We start from the raw sequence: 22,078 nt of genomic DNA on the forward strand, positions 1-22,078 counted from the left end.
GACGTATGTCTTAGTTGGCAAAAAGGGAGCTGAGGCTCCATGTTGTGCTGAGATGATATCTAACAAATGACGTGTAAGACAAACACCAAAGCCAACCAGAGAGCGGGGAAATTAGGGAGCCTGAGAAATGTGTGGAAGGTCTTGGGTACGAATGTCGTTCCCACAGGGGTGCAGATGCGCCAGTGCTTGCACGAGAGCTTGGCAGAGCATGGGAAGCTTTTCATGGAGTCATGTATGAGATGAAAGGGGAACATGTCTTTTAATTTCTCCTCCTGCTGAAGGGCATCCCTGGGGGTGAATGGCTGGAAAGAAAAAAATACCTCAAATATTGATATTAAGAATAAGTGTGGTTTAATTTTATACCACCAGATAGAGGGAGTAGAAATAAAAGAGTGGGGGGAGCAAGACATTCTCATGGGCGGCACCTAATGGAGAAATCAGGTCAGGAAAGGTCGTCAAAATAAATTTTTAAACTGACCGTTGGTATTATCTACTTTTTTACTTTCCTACTGTGATCTTCGATTTTATTATAGGTTATAGTTTGGAAACAAAAAGATTTCAACTTAACTGCTACTGCACTACTTTACTTTGAATTCAGCAAATTATATTTTTGCATAAGTTAGCATCATGAGGAAATTATATAATACAGAAGCAAAGATTTGGCATAACCATGTAATTAAGGTTTTTTCTTTATTTCCCTGTGGTCTAGGCAGCTTTTTCTGATTTCCTACAGAGAAGCTCTAGAGATCTATCCAAACACGTTAAAGTCGTTGTAAGTACTGAATGTGTTGACTTATTTCATTTGAATATCAATGCCTCGAAAAATGAACCCCGAATACCAGTTTATGTACTTAGGATAATCAGTGGACTGCACGGAACGTGGGAGATCATTTAGTGCCATTCATTCAGCCGTCATTTATGAGCATTTGCCTGGGTGTCGGGCACTGTGTTGCTGGGGTGAAGATAAATAAGACGACTAGTTCCACTCCTGGATGAAGTCACCGTTCAGTTGTGAACAGTGTAATCCAGTTGCCATTCGGCTGTGTATACAGCATGCTGGTGGCGCAAGGGGAGATACGAGAGCTCACCGTGGCGGGGGCAACGGAAACCTTCAGTCCAGAAATGATGCTGAGCTGGGCCTTGGGGTAGAAAGGCGCTCACCAAGCAAATGTCTTTATTCCAGGGCTGCCTGAGGAGTTTGCGTCTTAGAAAAGTGCTTTGGTTTTGTTACTCCATGGTGACTCTCTCTCACCTGGTCACGGCCCGTCTTCGCTGAATGGATTTTCTGTTTCTTTCTGGGTCACTCTCCCGGGTTTTGGACACACGCTGCTTGGGGACAAGGGAGAGGGGAGCTCTCTTTTCCCTAGGGGACAGATTTTAACATAGCACATCATGAGTTATTAAGAAAGACAGGAAATGTTTTCTTACAGTGACCAAGTTAAAAGCAGGATCGGAGGTGGCTTTGCACATACTCGTATCAGTGGCGGAAAGAGAAAGAAACATATAGATGGGGGGAAGGAAGGGGAGCGCAGCGAGGCTTGAGCTCAGGCCGGCGTGGACAAGCTGTGTGACAAGAGGGGACAGGAAAAAGCTGTCCATGCGAACAGAGAAATAGAGGAGCTTAGGCTAATGGGTGTACAGAAGGATATGCAGGAGCAAGCGAGGATGCAAACTGGTGAATTTTGTGGTCGCTGGTAAAGCATCGGTGACACCCGAGTCCCAGGTCAGCCGGGGCCGCGCCCGGCGTCCGATGTCGCAGTTCTCCGCAGTAACAGCGAAAGGCAGGCGTCTCCTGGTCGTAGCCACTCCGGAGAGCAGGGACCTTGCCTCCCTAAGGAAGACACAAGGGAGACACATGGCCCGCTGAGCTCCAAACGTCTTTATTTTGGTAAAATTACGCTTGTTAAATCTTAGTAGCAACCTTACCTCAAGCTTCCCCTGTTTCCTCAGCTGCCTGCAAGACAGCCCCAAGTGAGCTTTCCTGTTATTTCCATCGTTCCGCACATCTAAAGGGACACAGAGAGCCAGCGAGCGGTGGGCAGTGGCCGTGTTGAACGGTGGCCGCTGTCGGCTTCAGCCCCGATGGCGTAAACCCGTGACCCCCTGACCGCTGCGGAGCTCCGCTCCCAGGCCTGGCGGCCTCTTGATAAACGTCTCACACGCCGGTGGCCGTCTAGCAGGGACCGAAAGGGGCTTACAGGGGGGCCAGCGTGGAAGCCGCACGACCAGGGGAGCTGCAGCGTCAGCCGGCCCCTGGCGTGTATCTCAGGAGGATTGGTTCATGCGGTCACACCCTGTTCCAGGAGGAGATGAGGCCAGAACTAAGCCTGGGCATGTGGGACTCCGTCCTCGGCCTGCCCGCATGAGGCATATGGCTTTGGGGGAATCATTGAACCTTCCAGAAAAGTTTACTCTCTTCATTTAAAACAGATAGAGCAAGACATGACTTTGAAGGGACAACTATTGATCACTGTGCTGTGACTCAGAGGGACACAAGGATGTTTCTACAGTGACATCACTACTTGTTTTCTTGAGCGTGGGATAGAAAGGATGGAAGGTTAGCTGGAGCGCTTAGATGTGCCCGTCACATGCGAGCATCTTATCTTTGCCAAGGGGGAGTCCGTGTTTCTGAGGCAGTAGGTAATGATCTCTCACCAGAAAAACAGGCAGTGCCCAAACCTACAGACGGCATTGTTTGCCCTGCTTCTGTGCTTTCTCGTCAATATGTGAGCTTGCACACAGGGATGTATTTTGCACGTAGATATTTTCCTTTGTACGTGAAGTAAGGAAAGAGTTGAAAACCACTGTTCTAAAGAGTTATAAAGTTTGAATGCAATACAATGTAAGGAAACTGGGTAAAGTGCAATACATTGTAAGGTGCCCAGTCCTCATATAATTTGATGACTTCCTAGAATCGCTGACATGCTTCCCAGGAGATAAAGAAGTTGAAAATGAAAAAATGATTTGTTTTAAATTTAATAATGTTAATTACAGCATTTTTTCTGTAATGCAACAATACTGCTTTGCATGCTATTAATGTATCACATTCTTTTTTTTTTTTAAGTTTTAGCTGCTAACAGCACTCCATGTTGATAGTTTAAGATGCCTACATTTTTTCTTCATTGGCATAGTCATCTATCAACTCATTTCAAGCCCTTAAATGAGTTGGCAGACTTCTTGTGCGCTTAGTATCTGGGACTATTGTAAAAACACCTTCAATCAATGTCTAGAATATAATTCCTATCAAAGTAACATTTTCAAACACTTCATTTAGGACTGTAAGGGTTCCTGGAAACAACTTTTGTAAATGCTGAAAATTAGGCTGTATTCAGATCAGCTGGGAAAAGAAAGAGACGCCCTTGACTGCTAGCAGAATCATTGTCATTAGGTTGAAACTCCTCCTAAACAAATCTTTAAAAATTTGCACAGAGCTGGGCATATTTTTATTGCTCTCTCCATGAGAGAAGGTAATGGGGAAATTCTGTGATGAGGGTATCAAGGTAGCAGATATAAAAGCAGGCTTTATAACATTGACATTGAGAAGTCTGCAGTCATGACTAGGGTTTTCCTCTTTTGACTTTTGTCACCCGGGGTAAATGAGAAAGGAAAATGAAAGCTTTTCCTTTAATTAGTCAGAGGATACTCTTGAGGAAAGCACTAACGATGAGGGAAGCCACACACAAAGGTTTGAGGTCAAACCAGCCTGAGGCCCATGAGATCCAGGGCCAGTCCAGACTCCGGTAAAGCAGGTGATCTCAGAAGACCAAAGTCTGTAAGAGATTAACTTTACAAGAGCAAATCACTGATGGAGATAATGCTAATTTATAGTAGGTACATTTTGAAAAGCTTGCACTATATATTCTTCCCAATCAGTTTTCAAAATGTTAGGCTTAACATTTTCAAAATAAAAATTAATCTCAAATACCAAAGTAAATTATTATATTTATGACTATTGTTTGAATCAGAAGACTGTGGTGAAGGTCACTACTGCCTCAACTTGAGGCTTCACTCTTTTTAGTCTTTTATGAATTTCTAAATCTTTTAATGTTGATACTACAAGACTAAATATCTAATAATAATCTGAAGTTAATGGTGATGGTAAAGCCATAAGCAGAATAAATGTGCAATCATAGTAATTGGCATTAACTTAATCAGAGATGGGACAAGGGGCAAGACCATGGTCTATATTCTTGTCAACCCAGTTATCTTTGACCATTTTTTTAGACTTGTGACTACTTCAAAACCCTTCCTTTCTCTGCTTTCATTGTTTCAGTGTGATGGAACAGATCTCACCCCAAAGATTCAGGAACTGAAGTTCCAGTGTATAGTATTTTTAAATATACCCAGGTAAGCTCTGTTTTTTGTTGTTTCCTTGGTTTGATGTGAACTCTTTTTGACTTGAGGTTATCTGTTTTCTTTATAGAAAATGTACAGGTACAGACAATGAAAATTGTTTTCCTCAGTGGTTTATTAAAAATTTCCAGGTGTGATCATTTTGTTCTCTTACTTGCTTTGTTTATATTCTCTGTGGTAGGTGTTTGTTTTATTGGGGGGAAAAATATATATATTTTGCAGGATATGGCATGCATGGTCTATACTTACCCACCCTTAAGAACCTCAGGCACCCCTCTGGACTGGAACATTTTCATTTAATTCTCAAATTGCTGATCCCCCACCCCTCAAGAATGACAGACTTGAATGAATTCCTGTTCTCAGTTTCCTAAAAGCTGTTAGGAAACCATCCAGCCTGATTTCAGTACGGAATTCATTCAAAATCATTGCCAGATGATTGCTTTGAAAAAATAAGATCAATTAGGGTAGGATTTTCTAGCCAGGATGCCAACCCTCTTTGGTGTTATTATATACCTCAGGAGAAAGGGGTACTTAAGACAATCTAGTCTCAAAATAAGCACATTATCTCAGTGGCATAAAATTAGAGTCAAGATTCTGGAAGGGATGGATCTGCGACCCTCTATTATTTGCAAACCAGACAACTCAGAGACAAACTCTGCAAGTAACTTCTATTTAGACTGAATTTAATTAAAATGAGAATTGTAAGTCCGTGGCTAGGAAACCATGTTATAGCCTCCCGATCATTTTGGCAGTGCTCAGTATAATTACTTACAACTCTGTTGCAGGAGTATTTTCCTCTTAGGTGTTTAAACAGAAGACCTAGATCCTCAGGAAACGTTAACTGTCTTTCGTTTCAGTTCTCATTTCTTTACAAATCTCTCCTTCACCTTGCCCCTTTCCCTGACGCCCTCCGGGCCCCCAGTCCTCTGCTCTTCCAGTTTTCTTCATTCCCCCTTCCCTTTCTGATATTACACCTTTCTTTCATTCTTCCTTCACTCTTGCTTTCTCCCTCAGTTACCCTTCCTTGTGCTGTGGGCGCGTGTGCTCTCACTTATGTGTCTAATAGCCGACTGCCCACCCGCCTCAGCTCTCTTTCCTCTTCTGCTGCTCACATCCTTTGTCTCCCTCCAAGCCCCAATTCCGAAGCCAACCATTGGCAACTCACGGCACGTCGTAGGCAGCAGGCAGACCAGAACCGTAGAGTGCCAGGTGCTGGAAGTACTGAATCAGGAGGGCGCTGCGCACCATGGAATGCGTCTGTCATGAAGTCGTGGCTCATTGTCACAGGCTGGTGTTTAGAGCTGCTGACGGGTCCATTTCCTTTGCCTTTGGACGGTGTGCACCTAGAACAGAAAACTGTTTTTACGTGGAATAAACACTGGGTCTAACTACATGTTCCTCCCTCACGATGGTCGTGAGAGGAATGGAATAAGTTTGATTCTGTTCTTAATCTTACCTTGCAGATATTGTGCTGGCACAATGCCCTGGGGGAACCCAGGGGATCACCATGATTTCGAACCTCAGCGTCACGATGACGGTTATATTGAAGTCATTGGATTCACCATGGCCTCTTTGGTGAGCAATACAACTATTAGAGAAAGACAAATACCGTGTGATCTCGCTTAGATGTGGAGTCTAATGAACAAAATGAACTGACAAAATAGAAACAGGTGTGGATACATGGAACAGACTGACTGCTGTTGGGTGGGGAGGGGCTGGGTGAAAGAAGGTGAGAGATTGGCCAAGGGACATATTGCGTAACGCACAGACGCAGACGAGTGTGGTGGTGGCCCGCGGGCAAGGGGAGTGGGGGCCGCGTGGAGGCGGGCAAAGGGGGGAATGGGGACACCTGTAAGGTGTCAACCATAAAAATAAAGTAAAACAATTAAATAAATAAAATGTATTTTAGCCAGAGTTAGAGTTTTTCCATTTCATATTTATAATTTCCTCTCCTGCCTTATCAGTTTATAAGCTCTATGCACTATAGAGTTGCTTGAGGAAAACAAGAACAAAAATTAATTCTTTATGTCACTAAGAAAATTGATGCACATTTGTTTGAGCTTCAAAAAATAAATATTATTTGTTAATTTTCCTAATCGAATTCTACCAGAATTACATGCAGAGTGTTCATGTTAATTAAAAAGCATTCTGTCACAGATGTATCCCAGCACGATGCAGAAACCTTGCTGTTTAATATTTTTGGGTGAGAAGGAAGGTGCTCATTTGCATTTATCTTCAACTTGTCTTTTTACGCATAAGATGGGCATCTCCATTATCACAAAATTCCTGAATGTAGAACGGCATCATTTTTGTGACATTAATATTCAGTTTCCGCAGTATTGAGATCACCTTGTATTTTTATTTTGTTTGCTCGCATAAGAAAATAAATATGTAATGTAAGTGTAATTTCAAGCAAGTTTTAGCATGTAGTTCAACTTATTGAATGACAAGGAAACCAATGAAAATTTTGCATATCATTACATCTGGTGTAAATCAGACCTCACTATTAGTTTATAAAGCAAATTAAAATAAAGCTTCTACTGACAACCGCTGGTTAGCACTCATGCTTGAAAGCAAGAAGGTCGTATTTCTTGTCCTCAGTAAACCAGAACAGCCCACTTTTTTACTCATCTCATGGATTCCAATCACCTCAAAATACCGAGATTTAACAGAGTAACCTATTGTGACTATGGCAACAACGTCCATCCCCTGAGCAGTGATGTTGCTCATTAAATCTGCCATCTTTAGAATGAAATGGTTGTCGAGTGGAAAAGATTGGTCTGGGATTGATCTAGTTTTTAGGTTTATAGCCCATGCACAACTCTTTCTCTCCAAAGATCTTTATGTTAATTATAGGAGAAGACTCAGCCTGCAAAGAGCAAATAGGAATAAGTCCAAGAAGGCCATGTTCAATGATGAGTTTTTGGAGGTGACCCAAAGTGCCCTAAACTTGGCTGTGGGTGTTTTAGTCATTCATTTAGTCACCGATTCAGTGAACACTTATTGAATGTGCATGTGTCCCATGTGCCAGAGCATCCCAACTATGTGACAGAAAGCTGTCAGGGAGTACACATCTAAGGCAAGGTGATTGCTTACCTGGGCTTGGGGTGGGGGGGTGGGGGGAAGAATATTAGACCCTCCCGCATTGCTCTCAGGGTCAAAATCTAAAGCTTTACTTGGCCCTGCAAGATTGAGTTTCTCTTTGCTTCTCCAGCCTTTCCCACTGTCCTCTTTGCTTTCTTCCTCAAATAGCCTCTGAAGTCAAGTGTGGCTTTCAGCACCCCTTGCTTCCTTTGCACCACAGGGCCATTGCACATGCTGCCTCTCTCTAAAACGTTCTTTATTCTTCATCTCCTACAACTTTTCAGTCCACATCTGTGTCCAACTTTTTTTTATAGTGTTTTGGGGTTTGGGTTGTTTTTGCTTGCAGTTGTTTAATTAGCATCCGAACAGGGAAGAGAAGGCAGTCTGAAATTGGGTAATTAGAGGAGAGTTTAATGGAGGGACTCTACAAATTGTGTACTAGGTTTAGGAGAAGCAACAACGGATGGCGTTGTATTCTTGAGCTGAAGGTTTAAAGGCAAGTAAACAGTCACCTGTACCAGAGACAGAACTATTTGGCAGGGACCACCTGACAGTTCCAAGTGGAAGCAGCCAGCCTGTGCCAACCTGGCAGGCAGGGAGCTGGGACAGAAACACAGTGACCTCACTGTGCTTGTCCTCCAGACCTTCTGCTCGGGCTTCCCTCTAGAAAAGTCTAACCAGAAACTAGAGGACAAGGGAACCACTGATGCCGTATAAATGGGTCAGTCTCACAGGGCCAGAGGAGGGCCAGGTAGGGTGGAGTGCCAGCTGAGAGAGGCAGATGCTAGGTATTCATCACTCCAGTGTATCCTCTGGCACACAGCACAGAGCCTGATACCTATAGTTGGCAATGAGTAGATGTGACAGAATGAATGAGTTTTGCCTGGAGAAGCAGACTAGGACTTGGCATTCTGGAAAAGGGGAAATTTATATACACTTGGAAGTATGAGTGGGAACTAGAATTAGCTTCATATAGTGTAAACGTAGGTGAAAAGTGAGAGTGATAAATGATCTTGAAGAGGCGGGCCCGGGCCAGATCATGGAGCACATTCTAAAATTTATCTAGGAGTTTTTATTTCAAGGTCACTGAGGAATTAGTAAAGTGTGCTTTTAGAATACTTGTTATGAGAAAAGTTCAGTATAAACAAAGATGAAATAATATGTTGAATCCTCGTGTACCATCACATAGCTACTGTAATTACCAACTCATGGACAATCTTATTTCTGTCCCCACCTGTGACCTCCTCCCTTATATTATTTTTGAAGAAAATCTCAGGCATTGTATCATTTTATCTGTAAATATTTTTGAATGTGTTTTAAAAAAGCAAGACTTTCTTTTATGAACACAATCACATCATCTTCTCTAAAAACATTAAAATAGTAGCATCTATCACTAAATATCTACTCAGTGCTCAAATTTCCAGTTGTCTTGCAAATGACTTTTGTTTTCTCAGGCTCTATTTGTTTGAATCAAGAGTCAAATAAAATTCATCCGTTGTGACTGGTTGATATGACTCGTAAGTCTCTATAATCTCCACCCATCTGTTTGTTTCCTCATTGGTTTGTTGAAGAAACCAGAGTGTCCTGTAAAGTTTCCCTGAATATGAATTGTGCTGACAACATCCCTGATGTATCAGTTAACATGTTCTCTCTTCCTTTTTTCCTCTAAGTTGATAGTTGGATCTAGATGAATCAGACATCTCCCCCAAAAAATCTATTTTGTAGATAGTGTTTTCTTCTTCCAAAATAGCACAGATAATGTCTGGTTATCTCTCTTTTTTAAAATAGCCTTTGATCAATGTCCGGATCCAGAATTCACTGGGGATTGAAAAGTAGTGATATTCTAACTTTACCCTTCCTCATTTATTGACTGGAATATTTCTATGAAGGGAAGTTTCTCTTCACCTATTATTTGGCTACTTCTTAATAGAGTTGTATCAGAAAAGCAGGATAAGTGATCTTTCTCTTTATTTATGTGTTTTCAAAATAATAAGTTAGTTCACCACTGTGTTCTGATGATTAGTGTAGTATTAGCATGGCCTCGGATTTGTAGGCACTTCTCCCATCAAGAGCTGGGGTCTGTGTACCTTCCCCTGAATCTGGGTGGATGTATGAATCCTTGGCGAACTGAGCACAGTGCAAGTGATGCTGTGTAACCTTTGAGGCTGATCAGTAAAGGTCATTCAGCATATGCGAAATATGGGTGATATCGATGGTCTCTAATTAATAGGAATTTGGAAATTCAAGGTAATACTTGTTATTTAAAATGTCTCACAGCTTCATTCATTTACTATCAGACATGAATATTTATTGAAAATTTGTTGAACCCAAAAACATTTTAGTGAATCCACAAATGACACCCTTCTGGTTGGTTGGGCGTTGTCTCATGCACTGAAGGATTGATGGTTCAGTTTCAGACTTGATCCGGGAGGCAGCTGGTGGATGTTTCCTCTCACATTGATGTTTCTCTCTCTCTCCATCTCCCTTCATCTCTCTTTCAAATTCAATAAAAAATCTTTTTCTAAAAGCCCACAGTTCTCAGGGTGCCCACAGCTCAGTGTTGTGGGGTAGACAAAGAAGCAAACAAGCAACCACAGTCTGAGGTAATCAGTCCTAGGAGAAAGGCATGTGTGAGGATAGAAAGGAGAAGTGAGGGCAGAAGAGTGCTTATAAAATGGGGATGTGAGCACAGATTTCCCAGAGGAGGCAGGAGTCTGAGTGAGCGTGCCGATGGCAGTCTCATGGAGGGATTCATCTGCGATGCATGATGTGCTGGAACTGCTGATGGTGGTTCAGAGTGACTGTACCCATGGCGCAAAAGACAGAAATGGAGACAGGGTAGAATAGTGGTTTTTATTAAATTTATTGGAGTGACATGGGTTAATAAAATTATATAGGTTTCAAAGTGTAGTTTCTGTGATACATCGTCTGTGTATTCCATTGTGTGCTCAACAACCAAGGTCAAGTCTTCTTCCATCACTCTACACTGGACCCCCTCTGCCCTTCAGTTCCCCCCACCCCCTTTCCCTCCGGTAACCACCACACCGTTGTCTGTGTCTTTGAGTTTTTGTTTGTTGCTTTCAGCTTTATATCCCACAAGTGAGTGAAATCATACGGTTCTTGACTTTTTTCTGTCTTACTTCATTTAGCATGATATTATCAAGATCCACCCATGTTCTCACAAATGGAAGTTGTCTTTTCTTATGGCTGAGTAGTATTCCATTGTATATGTGTCCCACATCTTCTTTATCGAGTCATCTGTCGAAGGACACTTTGGGTGTCTCCAGGCCTTGGCCACTGTGAGTAATGCGGCGATGAACAATGGGGTGCGTATGTCTTTGCAAATAAATGTTTTCAACTTTTTTTTGTAGACACTCAGAAGAGGGGTTGCTGGGTCATATGGTAGCTGTATTCTTAATTTTTTGAGGAACCTCCAGACTGTTTTCCATAGAGGCTGTGCCAGGTTACATTCCCACCAGCAGTGAATGAGGGGTCCCTTTTCTCCACAGCCCCTGCAGCACTTCTTACTACCTGTCCCGTTGATAACAGCCATTCTGACAGGTGTCAGGTGGTGTCTCATTGTAGTTTCCATTTGCATTTCCCTAATGGCTAGTGAAGCTGAGCATCTTCTCATATATCTGTTGATCATTTGTATGTCTTCTTGGGAGAGGTGTCTCTTCAGGTCCTCTGCCCATTCTTTGTTGTTGTTATTGTTGTTTAAACTGTTGATGGGTAGGTTGAGGGAGATGGTGTGAGACAGGATCAGGTTTATGGTTTAGAAAGATTACGTGCATATCAGTGTGAAGGGTGACCAGAATCTCTCCTGCTGGGGGCAGGTAGACAAATCAGGACACAGGTGGAGAAACGAGGAGAGGGAGAAACCTGAATAAGAAAGTGATCTTGAAGGTGGAAGGTTGATAAATCCAAGAGTTATTTATAGTGATTTACTGTAAAGGATGAAAAAGGAGTATAAATAAATCCTGGTGCCTAGCATAGGCCATTGGGTAAAGATTAAATATGTTAAGTATGGTAGAAAATATGAAATAAAGATAATATTGTCAGAAAAATGAACTCTGTTTTATGTAAGTTAAATTTAAAATCCCCTGTGTGACATCTAAGGAGATAGAGAAAGGGGCAATTTAAAATGTATGTTTAGAGCTCAAGAGATCCCTCTTGGTTGGGGGAGAGTGTTTTCGGGGGTTCTATCAAATCCCCCTCTTTCCCATCCTATTATTAGTAAGAAAGGGAGAAATATAATAGTAGATGGGAGTTGGTGAAGAGAAAGCAGAACCCTTAAATCATGCCAATTATTTTTTCTTTACATGATATGAGTAATGTGATACATGCATTCTAGCTAAATGTCAAATGTGTGATTGAATCTCAGATTCTAATGACTCCAGATTGCTTCCAAGTTAACAAGTTTCTACCCAGGAAAAGCTGAGTTAAACGTACTTTATACGGAACAGTTTTGAACATCTTATGTTCTCTAATTAATATTGGCACATATTTCCATATTTTTATACAAGTGTTGCCTTATGACTCCTATAGCAGTACACTATTCTTTTTATAAATAACTTTATTTTCAGTCTTTTGATTTCACATTTCTTGAAACTATTACATTGATTATGTTTTTAACAAAGTAAATCATTTGAAAACTCATACATCTGTGTAAGATGATTATATAAACAGAAGAATGTAGTTATTTGGGTATATGTGGGTATTTTTGTGTATTTAAAATATTCAGAGTAGTACTTTAAGAAAGATTTGAAATAGAATTACTGGAATGGCACAAAAGATTGTTTCTTTTAGACTCTTTACCTTGTGATTGCAAATTTCAAAGCAGAAGTCTGCAGTTCATTTCACTGGTTGATATGCATTCCTGCTAATTCAGATGCTTCTTCGTTGGGTGCTTGGTAATGTGATTACCTTTTTAGATCCTACACAGACCACAATCAGACATTGTAATTTATATATTTTTTTCTGCCACAATTTTCTGCCATTATAGTTGTGTAGGTCCTTTCATGTTGAGTCTGTTTCAAAATAATTTAAAACTTTTCAAGGCAGTTCAAAGCATTATTCAGATTGAGAAATTGGGAGCCTAATTTGCTATGCGGTTGAAATCCAAAGATTTCAGTCTCCTAAACTTTAAAGAGAGCATAGCCAGCTTTTTTGTGTTGTTGTTAATTGAAATTAAAATATGTAGACTCTTTTATATTTATGAATTAGAAAAGCAAAAGGTTATTCAGGGAGACAAGTTGCGTGGAGAAATTCCAAGGTTGAAGTTGTACATGCTAGATAGTACAGTCTTCTATTTTTTAAAAGAAAAAAATAGCGTTAAATGTTTGCTTTGTTTGATAACGTAAGCAGAAGTATAAGAACTAAAAGTAAAAATATCAGTCATAATCACATGATTCATAACTATTAATATTTTGATGTGTTTCCTTCCAATTGCTTTATTTCTATGTCTTCAAACACACAAGAAACCATACTATTATAAGTAAAACCCAATACGATTTTATTTCCATGACTTATTATGTGTTCAAGACCACCAATATTATGTGGGAAACTTATGTTGCTAGTGAATAACTTTGTCCTGTGAAAGGAATGCTTCTAAATTTTCTTCACTTTGAATAATATTTTCGCCGTGTGTTTGGTAGATGACTTTCATCATTTAAAAAAGTCACTTTCTACTTCTAGTTTTCTAACAACTTTCTCTCCTAAAAGACACTGAACTTTATTAACTTTTTTCCTGCATCTTTTCAGATGACAGTATGGTTTTTCCCATTTAAACCACGAATGTGGTGAAATTACAATGATTTATTTTCAAAAGTTATTATATCTTTAGCTATCCTCTTTTGTTTATTTTATCTTTAAATAAAAAAAAAAAGTTTTGTTTTCTTATTTCAGTTGTTTGGTCTTTTAAGACTGCTGAGTTAGTCATAAAAAACAAAACCAACCAAGATTTTAGTGTCGCTGGCTCTCTCCACTGCCTGGTCTCCGGGCCACTGACTCCGGCCTTGGGCGCTCTGCTCCAGGAGTGAGGCCGGGAGTCAGGGGTGGGCGGCAGTGGAGAGAAGGGGAGGAGGGGGGCCTCGCCCTTGTTTCTCTCCTCCCCCAGCCCAGGACTGTCCATGCTTCTTGTCTGACAGCGAGTAGAATGAGGACTTGAGAAGTGAGGAGGGTACAGCTTGAAGGGAGACGCCGAAAAGTCTGCTAGGAAGGAGCGCAGTGTGGGAGCACAGGAGATCTCAAGCCATTCCCCCGGGGTGAGGGAGAGTTATGGCCTGAGACCAAGAGGTAGCAAAGGATGCGGTGAGCTCAGGGCCGTCTTTGTTTTACTCTCTAGTCCTATGCGACCAGAAAGGCAATGTGGGAAGGTTTCACCAGGGGGACACAGAATTGAACTGGTAACTGAACGTCTGTTGTTAATAAAGCGATGTATTATCATCAGTAAATGATTCATTCTAGCAAATCGTGGGGATGTTTCTGACGAGTAGGGCCTGTGCCTTAATAGGATGTTACGCCTAAACAATCTGAGTGGTGAAAAAGAGTGATTTCCTATAAGTATTTTAAAAACCACCTTTAACTTGTTCCCAAAGGAAGTTAATGGGGCTGTGCTGACAGTAATAGAACCGTCTGTGCTGAGAAGCTGGTTCTGGTGATTCCTTTCGTGCCCCTGCAGTGATCTGGGATTGACCCAAAGGCCTGTGGGCCTACCCTTGGCAGCTGGTCACCTCTTAGGTTTGTGGTACTTGCTGCTGTTCTGTTGCAAGGCTGAGGCCCTGGCCTCAACGTGCTCTGCAGCACTGTGCATACCCTCCGATACCAAGAGGTTGGACAGTATTTAAGCAGCTTTCAGTCCTGTTAGGCTCACAGGGATAAATTCTTACCTAGTAGGTTCTGCATTTTTATTTGTCCTTAGGCCTAGTCAAGGTTGCAGGGAAAAGAGAAGTGAGTGGGTTTTTCTTTAGTGGCTCAAGAGATACAGTTTTGTCAGATAAATATCAGGCCGAGAAGTAGAAGCAAGGGAAATGTGTTGGAAAAGTTCTGGAGGGTGAGGTAGTGGCTCAGATTCGTAGATTAACTTAAATGGATCGTTTACCTGCAGCCAGAAACAACTTTCAGCTGAGTAGCAGAGGGCCAGGTAATAGGCCAGCAGGAACTTTAATAAATTCGCTCTGCATTTGCCTGTTTTCTCGCTCTCCGCTGATTAAATAAAATATGGAAAGGACACAACCGAGTGCTTTAGCATCAGAGATGTTCAGTAAGTTCTTTACATGTCTTTATTGCTTTTAGAGAGGGAGAGAGAGGGATAGAGTGATAGAAACATGAATGAGAAAGAAGCAGTGTGCCTCCTGCAAGCTCCCTACTGGGGATTGAGCCCAAACCCTGGCACGTGCCCTGACCGGGAATCAAACCGGTGACCTCTTGGTTCATGGGCTGACATTCAACCACTGGGCAACACCGGCCGAGCCAATAAGTTCTTTACTTTTCAGTTTTTATCGTATTTTCATTCCCTTATCCTGTCCCTTTGTGTTCCTTTTCTCTTTGTGTTTCTAGATAAGCAGGTTTCTATTGTTCAAATTAATGCAAGTGCAAAAATAATTCAAAACATCAGATAAATGCAAATATCCGGCAACCAAATAAGCGGAAGTTGACATCACAAATCTTTTAACAAGGTTTCTTTCCCATCCATAGTGATGAGACATGTGGAAACAAGCTGATAGTATGTGTGTTTTTCTTTTCTTTCTAAGTAAATCTTTTAGATTTGGAGGTAGAGTTAGGATGTGACTCTTGTTTAAAGTTTACTTAATTAGAAAAATTAATTGATACTCAAAATGCATTGTACTCTAACCTTGTTGGAAAACTATTTAGCATCTACTATTTAGCATTAACTTTAGTATCTACTAAACTTAAATGTATATCTAAACTCATAGCATAGCAGGTCTACTTCTCACTGTATGTACCCAAGAGAATATGTGTCCACCAAGAGATATGTACTAGAAAGTTTATATCAATAATAGCCTCACTGGAAACAAACAAATGTTTACCGTCAGAAGAGTAGATAAATCCATTTTGCTGTATGTTACTGAAAAATAATGAAAAGCAGATGTCAGACACAAGAGTACATATTGTATGATTTATTTTATGTGAGGTTCAAATTCAAGCAAATTGAATCTATGGTAATAGAAGTCAGAATATTGGTTACCGACTGGTTGGTGGAAGGAGTGTAAGTAGATTGGGAAGGGCCACATGGAAACCCCTTGGTTGCTATAGATTGTCCACAGATTGATCTGGATGGAGATTCCCATATTTGTAAAAAAATATTCATCAAGCTATATAATATAATTTGTGTATATTATAACTCTGTATAAGTTATAACCAAACATTTATTGTATGATTTTCATTTATCTCTAAAAAAGCAACCGATACTAACTATATGTGTATTTTTTTTACTAAGGCAAGGAGCAAAGTTATGCTAATTCGTTGCTCTTAACAACAGACTCTTATTATTGGATTGACTTTCCATTCTGTGGTCACCATTGTGAGCTGAGCTCTTCCTGTGTTTGATTTTCACCCTCAAAACTGCTTTATTTTTCAGAATGTTTTTAACTGAGTTCATATTATTTTGCATTTCAGATTAGACACAGATTAGAAGTAGCTTGTGAGGAGGTTGTAGGTAAAAAGGAAGAGCCTGCCCAAGTTTGAAAATTGACCAAGGATGGGCTACTTATTTAATATGAACATATTTAATATATAATATAGATTGTATAGTTATTATAATATACATTTACATTTAAATATACACTTGACCCTTGAACAACACAGGGGTTAGGGGTGCTGATCACTACATGGTCAAATATCCATGTATAACTTGTGACTCCCCCAAAACTTTATTAATGGCCTACTGTTGACTAGAAGCCTTATGGATAACATTAACAGTTGATTAACACATATTTTGCATGTTCTATGTATTATATAATATATTCTTAAAGTAAGCTCTAGAAATGTTATTAATAATATCATAAGGAAGAAAAAATACATTTATAGTACTGTATGTATTTATCAATACCATTCAGTTTACATGCTTACAAGATAAATCATCTGCCAGTGCCTACATCAATATTGTTTGTATGACACAAAACACTGTAGATGTTATATGTATTACTAAGGCTAGATATCACAAATGGAAAGATAAAGTGAAAAAAGAAATTCATATAACGATTCATGCAGTGATAACAGAGAAGCAGCAATTTGATTGTTCTGTGGTGACCTGGTGTAATTGATGCGATTGCTTCATGGTAGTAAGAAAATCTTGCAAAAATTTGTCCAATATATTCATTAAAAAAATGTATCTGTAGGTGGACTTGCAAAATTCAAATCCGTGTGGTCCAAGGGTCAACTGTAGGTTAGAAGCTATGTTAAACTATGTGCTTTATCTCTTCTAATTACCTATTCCTCTAGGAATACGTAACGACAAGGACCACGTTCCTATTACACTAAAATGGTTAGATTAAGACTGAAAAATCCATAAAAGTGAAAAGTGTCTATCAATGAGAACTTATGGTGATGCTCATCGAAAGTTTAGAAATTTTAGTTTATTTGTATTAATGACTTATCCAGGGTTTCCTGTTTTAATCATGGCTAACAACTCTCCATATGTTTATCAAAGGCCTTTTGCTTCTATTTAGTGGACTTGGGTTTCTAGCTTTGCTCAGTAACTCTTAAGAGCTAATTCCTTGCCCGGCCGACGTGGCTCAGTGGTTGAGCATCGACCTGTGAACCAGAAGGTCAAGGTTCGATTCCCGGTCGGGGCACATGCCCGGGTTGCGGGCTCGATCCCCAGTAGGGGGCGTGCAGGAGGCAGCTGATCAATGACTCTCTCTCATCATTGATGTTTCTCTCTCTCCCTCTCCCTTCCTCTCTCTGAAATCAATAAAAACATATTTTAAAATTAAAAAACAACTAAGTCCTGGCTTCCTTTCGACCCTTGTTTTCACAGGCCGCCCTGCAGGTTGGGGGCCACGGGGAGAGGCTGCACCAGTGCCGGGAGGTCATGCTGCTGACTTACAAATCCATCCCCATGCAAGTGGATGGGGAGCCCTGCAGGTTGGCCCCGGCCATGATTCGGATCTCCCTGAGGAATCAGGCCAACATGGTGCAGAAGAGCAAGCGGAGGACGTCCATGCCGTTGCTCAATGAGTGAGTGCGCCCCTCGCCCACCTTTGCGAACACGGAGAGCGTGGAGAGGAGAGCGCAGCGCATGTGCATGGCCGGGGCCTCACTGTGCTGAGAACGGAACCAGAGCCCAGGACCCTCAGCAGTCCCTTTGCCTCTCGCAGTTTCCTTCATTTGTTACGGGGACCACACCCTTCTCTTAGAAACCACTCCTGTGTCACAGGCTAGCCCCATGCTGCTGCTTCACTCACCACCGAGCGTGCATTTCCTGGGGCCCGCGGGAGATCATTAAGAGTGATTCAAGGGCCTGAAAATGCATCCAGATAAATGTGTTCTTTTAAATTTTGTTTTAGGAAGTCAGGCTGTCTGCCTCCTCTTTATCCAGGTCACTTGGAGAGTTTCTCCAAGCAGGAGGTTGGCAGGGCTGGATTTTGGCTCACCTCTCTCCACATGGCAGCCCCTTCTTTCTGGCTGTTGGTGAACTGTCCTTTTTCCGATGCTCCCCTTTTGGGGTCCTGTGTACTCTGACACTTCAGCTCAGTTTGCCATCCTGCGTGGCACCCTGTTGTCTAGATTTAACCTGACCCAAGGCGCAATGCTTAAGCAAGGTGTGTCTCCCCTGGGCCCTTTCTTAGGCGTTTGGATAAACTGATTTGAGATAAGGTGCTAATGACTTGATATTCATTATCTTAGCGACCCTTAATCTAATTTTTTTAATTGAAATGTTTATTTGAGGTTGGAGATGGAAAAGAATGGGATTTGGGACATTTTTTTTTTTTTAGTATCTTCTATATATCAGGCCCATATGCTTACACTTACTCAAGGTGAGGCCGTTTCAGGGCTCACCCTCGGGTCATCCTTCTGTCACAGTGAGGGACCCTCCAAGGTGCGCCTCCTGTTTGTGGCCTGTGATGCATGATTACCTATTTGTACTGAATGGCTGGCTTCCTCTGGTGCCTGTGAAGCAAAGACATGCTTTGCCACGTATTTATTGAGTCCACGTGACAATCTACAGAAGTGCCCAGAATAAACCAATGACAAAGCTCGCTGCTGCAGCTTGACCAGCTCTCTTCCTGAGACGGCACGTGCTGAGGAACAGCATCAGGCAGGGCTCTTCAGGTGTTTTTGTTTCTGGTGTCAGCTTAAAGTCTGAAGCCGGGGGTGACAGATCCTGTCTGCTCTTGTTCCTGCTTTCCCAGAATCACTCTGGACTTCCCCAGCACTTTTCTTGGGCCTTTCTTTATCCAGGGGGCTCATTTAGCTGTATCTCTTGTTTCACTTACATTTTGCAGCTAGTGAAACTCCTAGCTTATTCCCGATGCCTTTACCTTCTGTTAGGTCGACTATACGGTTGCTGAGGTCCTATGTTATGTTAAAAAGTAAGATGTCAGCAACAACATCTGGTCGGCCATATCCTCTCTCAAAACCTGAGAGTCAAGCCATGGACCGTTAGTTGGGGAGAAGCCTCTGAACTGGGAGTGAAAAGCCATCTCTGAGCTAGCACTGCAGCTCAGGCTGCTTGGCGCCACTCCTAGATGGTTTGTTAAGAAGCTATAATACAGCTGAAAGTTCTTAGCATCTATAGGCCGTGGACTCCCATTCTCATGTCTGGGGCTTCTCTATTTAATAATCTCGTCAGACATGAGATCGCCTTCAGGTATTTAGCTTCAAGCACCTCTTGCCTTTGAGAAAGAGTTTGTATTTGCTCAGTAATTGTATTAAGAATCCACTTAGGCTTTCTTCACATATAAAAACAAACATAAATAGTTGGCTTTTTGTTTTGTTTTGCTCTTGACTCATGACACACATGCTGTGACTTAATAGATTGAGCGGCACAGGTAGGTAGAGGTTCAATAAGCCGCCTCAACGCAAAAATAGTTACTTTCCACCAGGGGGCAGTGGTGGCTCCACTAAAGCAGCCTTGGGGTCATATGAAAGACCTATGCAAAAAGGCAATAATAGTATGCTTTTGATTTTTAAAAAGAGCACATATAAATATCTTAAAAAATAACAAAGGGCTTTAGTACTACTTATGATGAAAATTAACACCGTATTTTCAGAAAATCAACATAGGTAGTGTTTTCAAAGGAAAGCAAAAACACCTACTTGCCATGTATTACTTGTTCACTAGACCTGCTTTCTCTCACCCACTGCTATTATCCACCCTCTGCGATTAGATTGCTTTTTTCTATTTCCCTAGAAATCCTTGTTTTGAAATCTAATTTCTTCCCCTGGATTTCTAGGTGGAACTTTCAGTTTAAGGGCAGCCTGGCTATTAAGACCTTTCAAAATGTTTTCTTCCACCTTCTGAGTCAGCCAAGATTTTCTCTCCTCTCAGCCATGGTTGTATGAAGTTCATTATTGCAGCCAAGTCAGAAAGAGAGCACTGAAAGGTATTTCTTCATTTTTTCCCCATCTTTCTGGTCCATTTCTTCTTTTCTATCTTTCTTATTATTTTTTCTCCTAAGAGGGTATGTTTCTTCTGTTCATTTGCCTGTCTCCTTTCCGATGAAAGAGACCCAGTTTAAATTGTCTTAAGAATTTTCGCTGAGAAACCTCTGTGTTTTGGGGGAGGGGAGTCCTTCAGTCAGAGGAGAGTAGCTTCTCAGTTTTGCTTAAGGAGGCATCCTCCGTTCACAGGGCCTGTTAACTAACCCCGAGCGCTTGAGGTTTAAGCGTGTGGTTTCTTAAGCAGCGGGCTCCCTTTTCTGCCCGAATGCCAGTGCCCCTCAGGGGTTTGCCCTTTCTCTGGGGGAGCTCATCAGCACCCCAGGTTTCATCTCTGACTGAGAAGATAATGAGCCTCAGATCTGTGTCCTCAGCAGGGGTTTCTTCTAAAAACCGAAGACTCACCCCCAAACACCATAGTTGACGCCTGCACCTGGATGTCTCTTAGCAGCCTCACACTACATGGACCACTATTAACGGACTCGTTAACTCTGTCCATCTTGCTCTCTCTTCATCACCCCGGGAGCCTTTTTCATTCGCCTGTGTTTGGACGGAACCACCGTCCGCTCATGCACCATGTCCCTGGCCCCTGGGGTCCCCTCAGTCACCTCCACTTTTACACACCCAGTGCCTTCTTTGAAGTCTACCTTCTGTCTAATTCCCACGTCTTGTGTTTAGCTCTCACCGCATCTGTGCTCCCTCTCAGCTAGTTACTTCTCAGGGGCACTGCTGAAATATGCCCGTAACTCATTCCCTTATTTCCAGTGTTGCTGCCCTGCACACAATGTCTTTTCCAATCGACTAGTTAGATTGGCCTTTCTGAGAATGTGGAGCCCATATCCTTAAGCTTTATAGACCTTTTAGACCATTGCCTTCTTCGTCTTCATCTTCCTGGGCTCCAGAGATGATTGCTGTTCCTAGAGTACCAGCCTGTCTTATGGCTCATCAGATTCTTGCACTTCTGTTGCTCTCCTCACCTCCTTTCATCTGCTCTCACTCACGTTCAGGACTGCATTAAAATATCGCTTTCCCTAAGAACCCTTTCCTGTCTACTTCTAGACATTAAATATACCACTCAGTGCTCCTACAGTGCGCTTGCTTACACCATTTATCAAAGAGAGTGCAATCGTTGGTTTACTTGTCTCTCTTCCCTGCTCTGTGGAGAGACCCTGGGGTTTTCCTTTTAGGGTCCCCAGTGCCTGTCAGTGTGCTGAGACTCATGGTCGCATGTTGAATAAGTAGCTCGCACATAGATCAGATGTTATGTTTCTCCAAAATTCTTTCAAAAATAACAAATCTAAGATCTCAGGAATATAAAAATAATGTAGGAAATGCCTTGATCTTATTTTATGATAACAGCTGGAAGAATTTCAAGATCCTGGTTCACGTGGATAGCTGGAGGAAGTCCCATGAGAAACAGATAGTAGGCCTTCATGATGCCACTAGCGCTTCATCTATGCAAAAAGGGGAAAAAATAATTGAAAAAAATTTCTTGGTTTATAATTCCCCTTTGTTGTTACTATACACAAACTAAAAGGGTAGGCGCCATTTGTGTTCAGTAACCCCCCCTCCATTGGTACAGGAGTAGATCTCATTTTATCGTGGCTTATGAATCTACTTGAAACATGAACTCGAGCAAATAGCTTCCCAGAAAGAAGAAATAGAGGAGATTTATCTAGGTTCATATTCATGTACTAGTAATGCGGTAGCCCGGTAAACTTGATCATGTTCCCTGTTTGAAAGGCACTTTGAAACAGTTCAGAATTTAACATTACCCAGTGTTTAGGGCTGTCTTAAGCTAGCGGTTCCCTAGTAATAAAGACTGCATTGTTAACGGTGATTGCATTGTTCAAGGGCAAGACTCCTAGGTGCCAGCTGGAACTGGGTGACCAGAGTCCGTCAACCTGGCTGCTGAGAAATATTATTGGTTATAACTGATAGCTCTTCGGGAATAGCAGGGAATTACTTCATGGGTGGGGTTACATGAGGACTTATATACCCAGCAGAAAAGATG

At 41.7% G+C, this 22,078-nt stretch overlaps 1 protein-coding gene across 1 annotated transcript in view; it reads left to right on the forward strand.

Moving 5' to 3' along the window:
* Nucleotides 1–22,078, forward strand: part of DGKI (diacylglycerol kinase iota) — a 243,334-nt gene that overhangs the window by 97,490 nt on the left and 123,766 nt on the right. The window contains exons 16-19 of the mRNA XM_081147568.1: nucleotides 710–772; nucleotides 4,274–4,347; nucleotides 5,817–5,928; nucleotides 17,441–17,640. Coding sequence (XP_081003694.1) covers nucleotides 710–772; nucleotides 4,274–4,347; nucleotides 5,817–5,928; nucleotides 17,441–17,640 — 449 coding nt within the window. The remainder of the gene's footprint in view (nucleotides 1–709; nucleotides 773–4,273; nucleotides 4,348–5,816; nucleotides 5,929–17,440; nucleotides 17,641–22,078) is intronic.

The sequence above is a fragment of the Miniopterus schreibersii genome (genome assembly GCF_964146895.1).
Source record: "Miniopterus schreibersii genome assembly, chromosome: 9".
NCBI classification, from domain to species: Eukaryota; Metazoa; Chordata; class Mammalia; order Chiroptera; family Miniopteridae; genus Miniopterus; species Miniopterus schreibersii.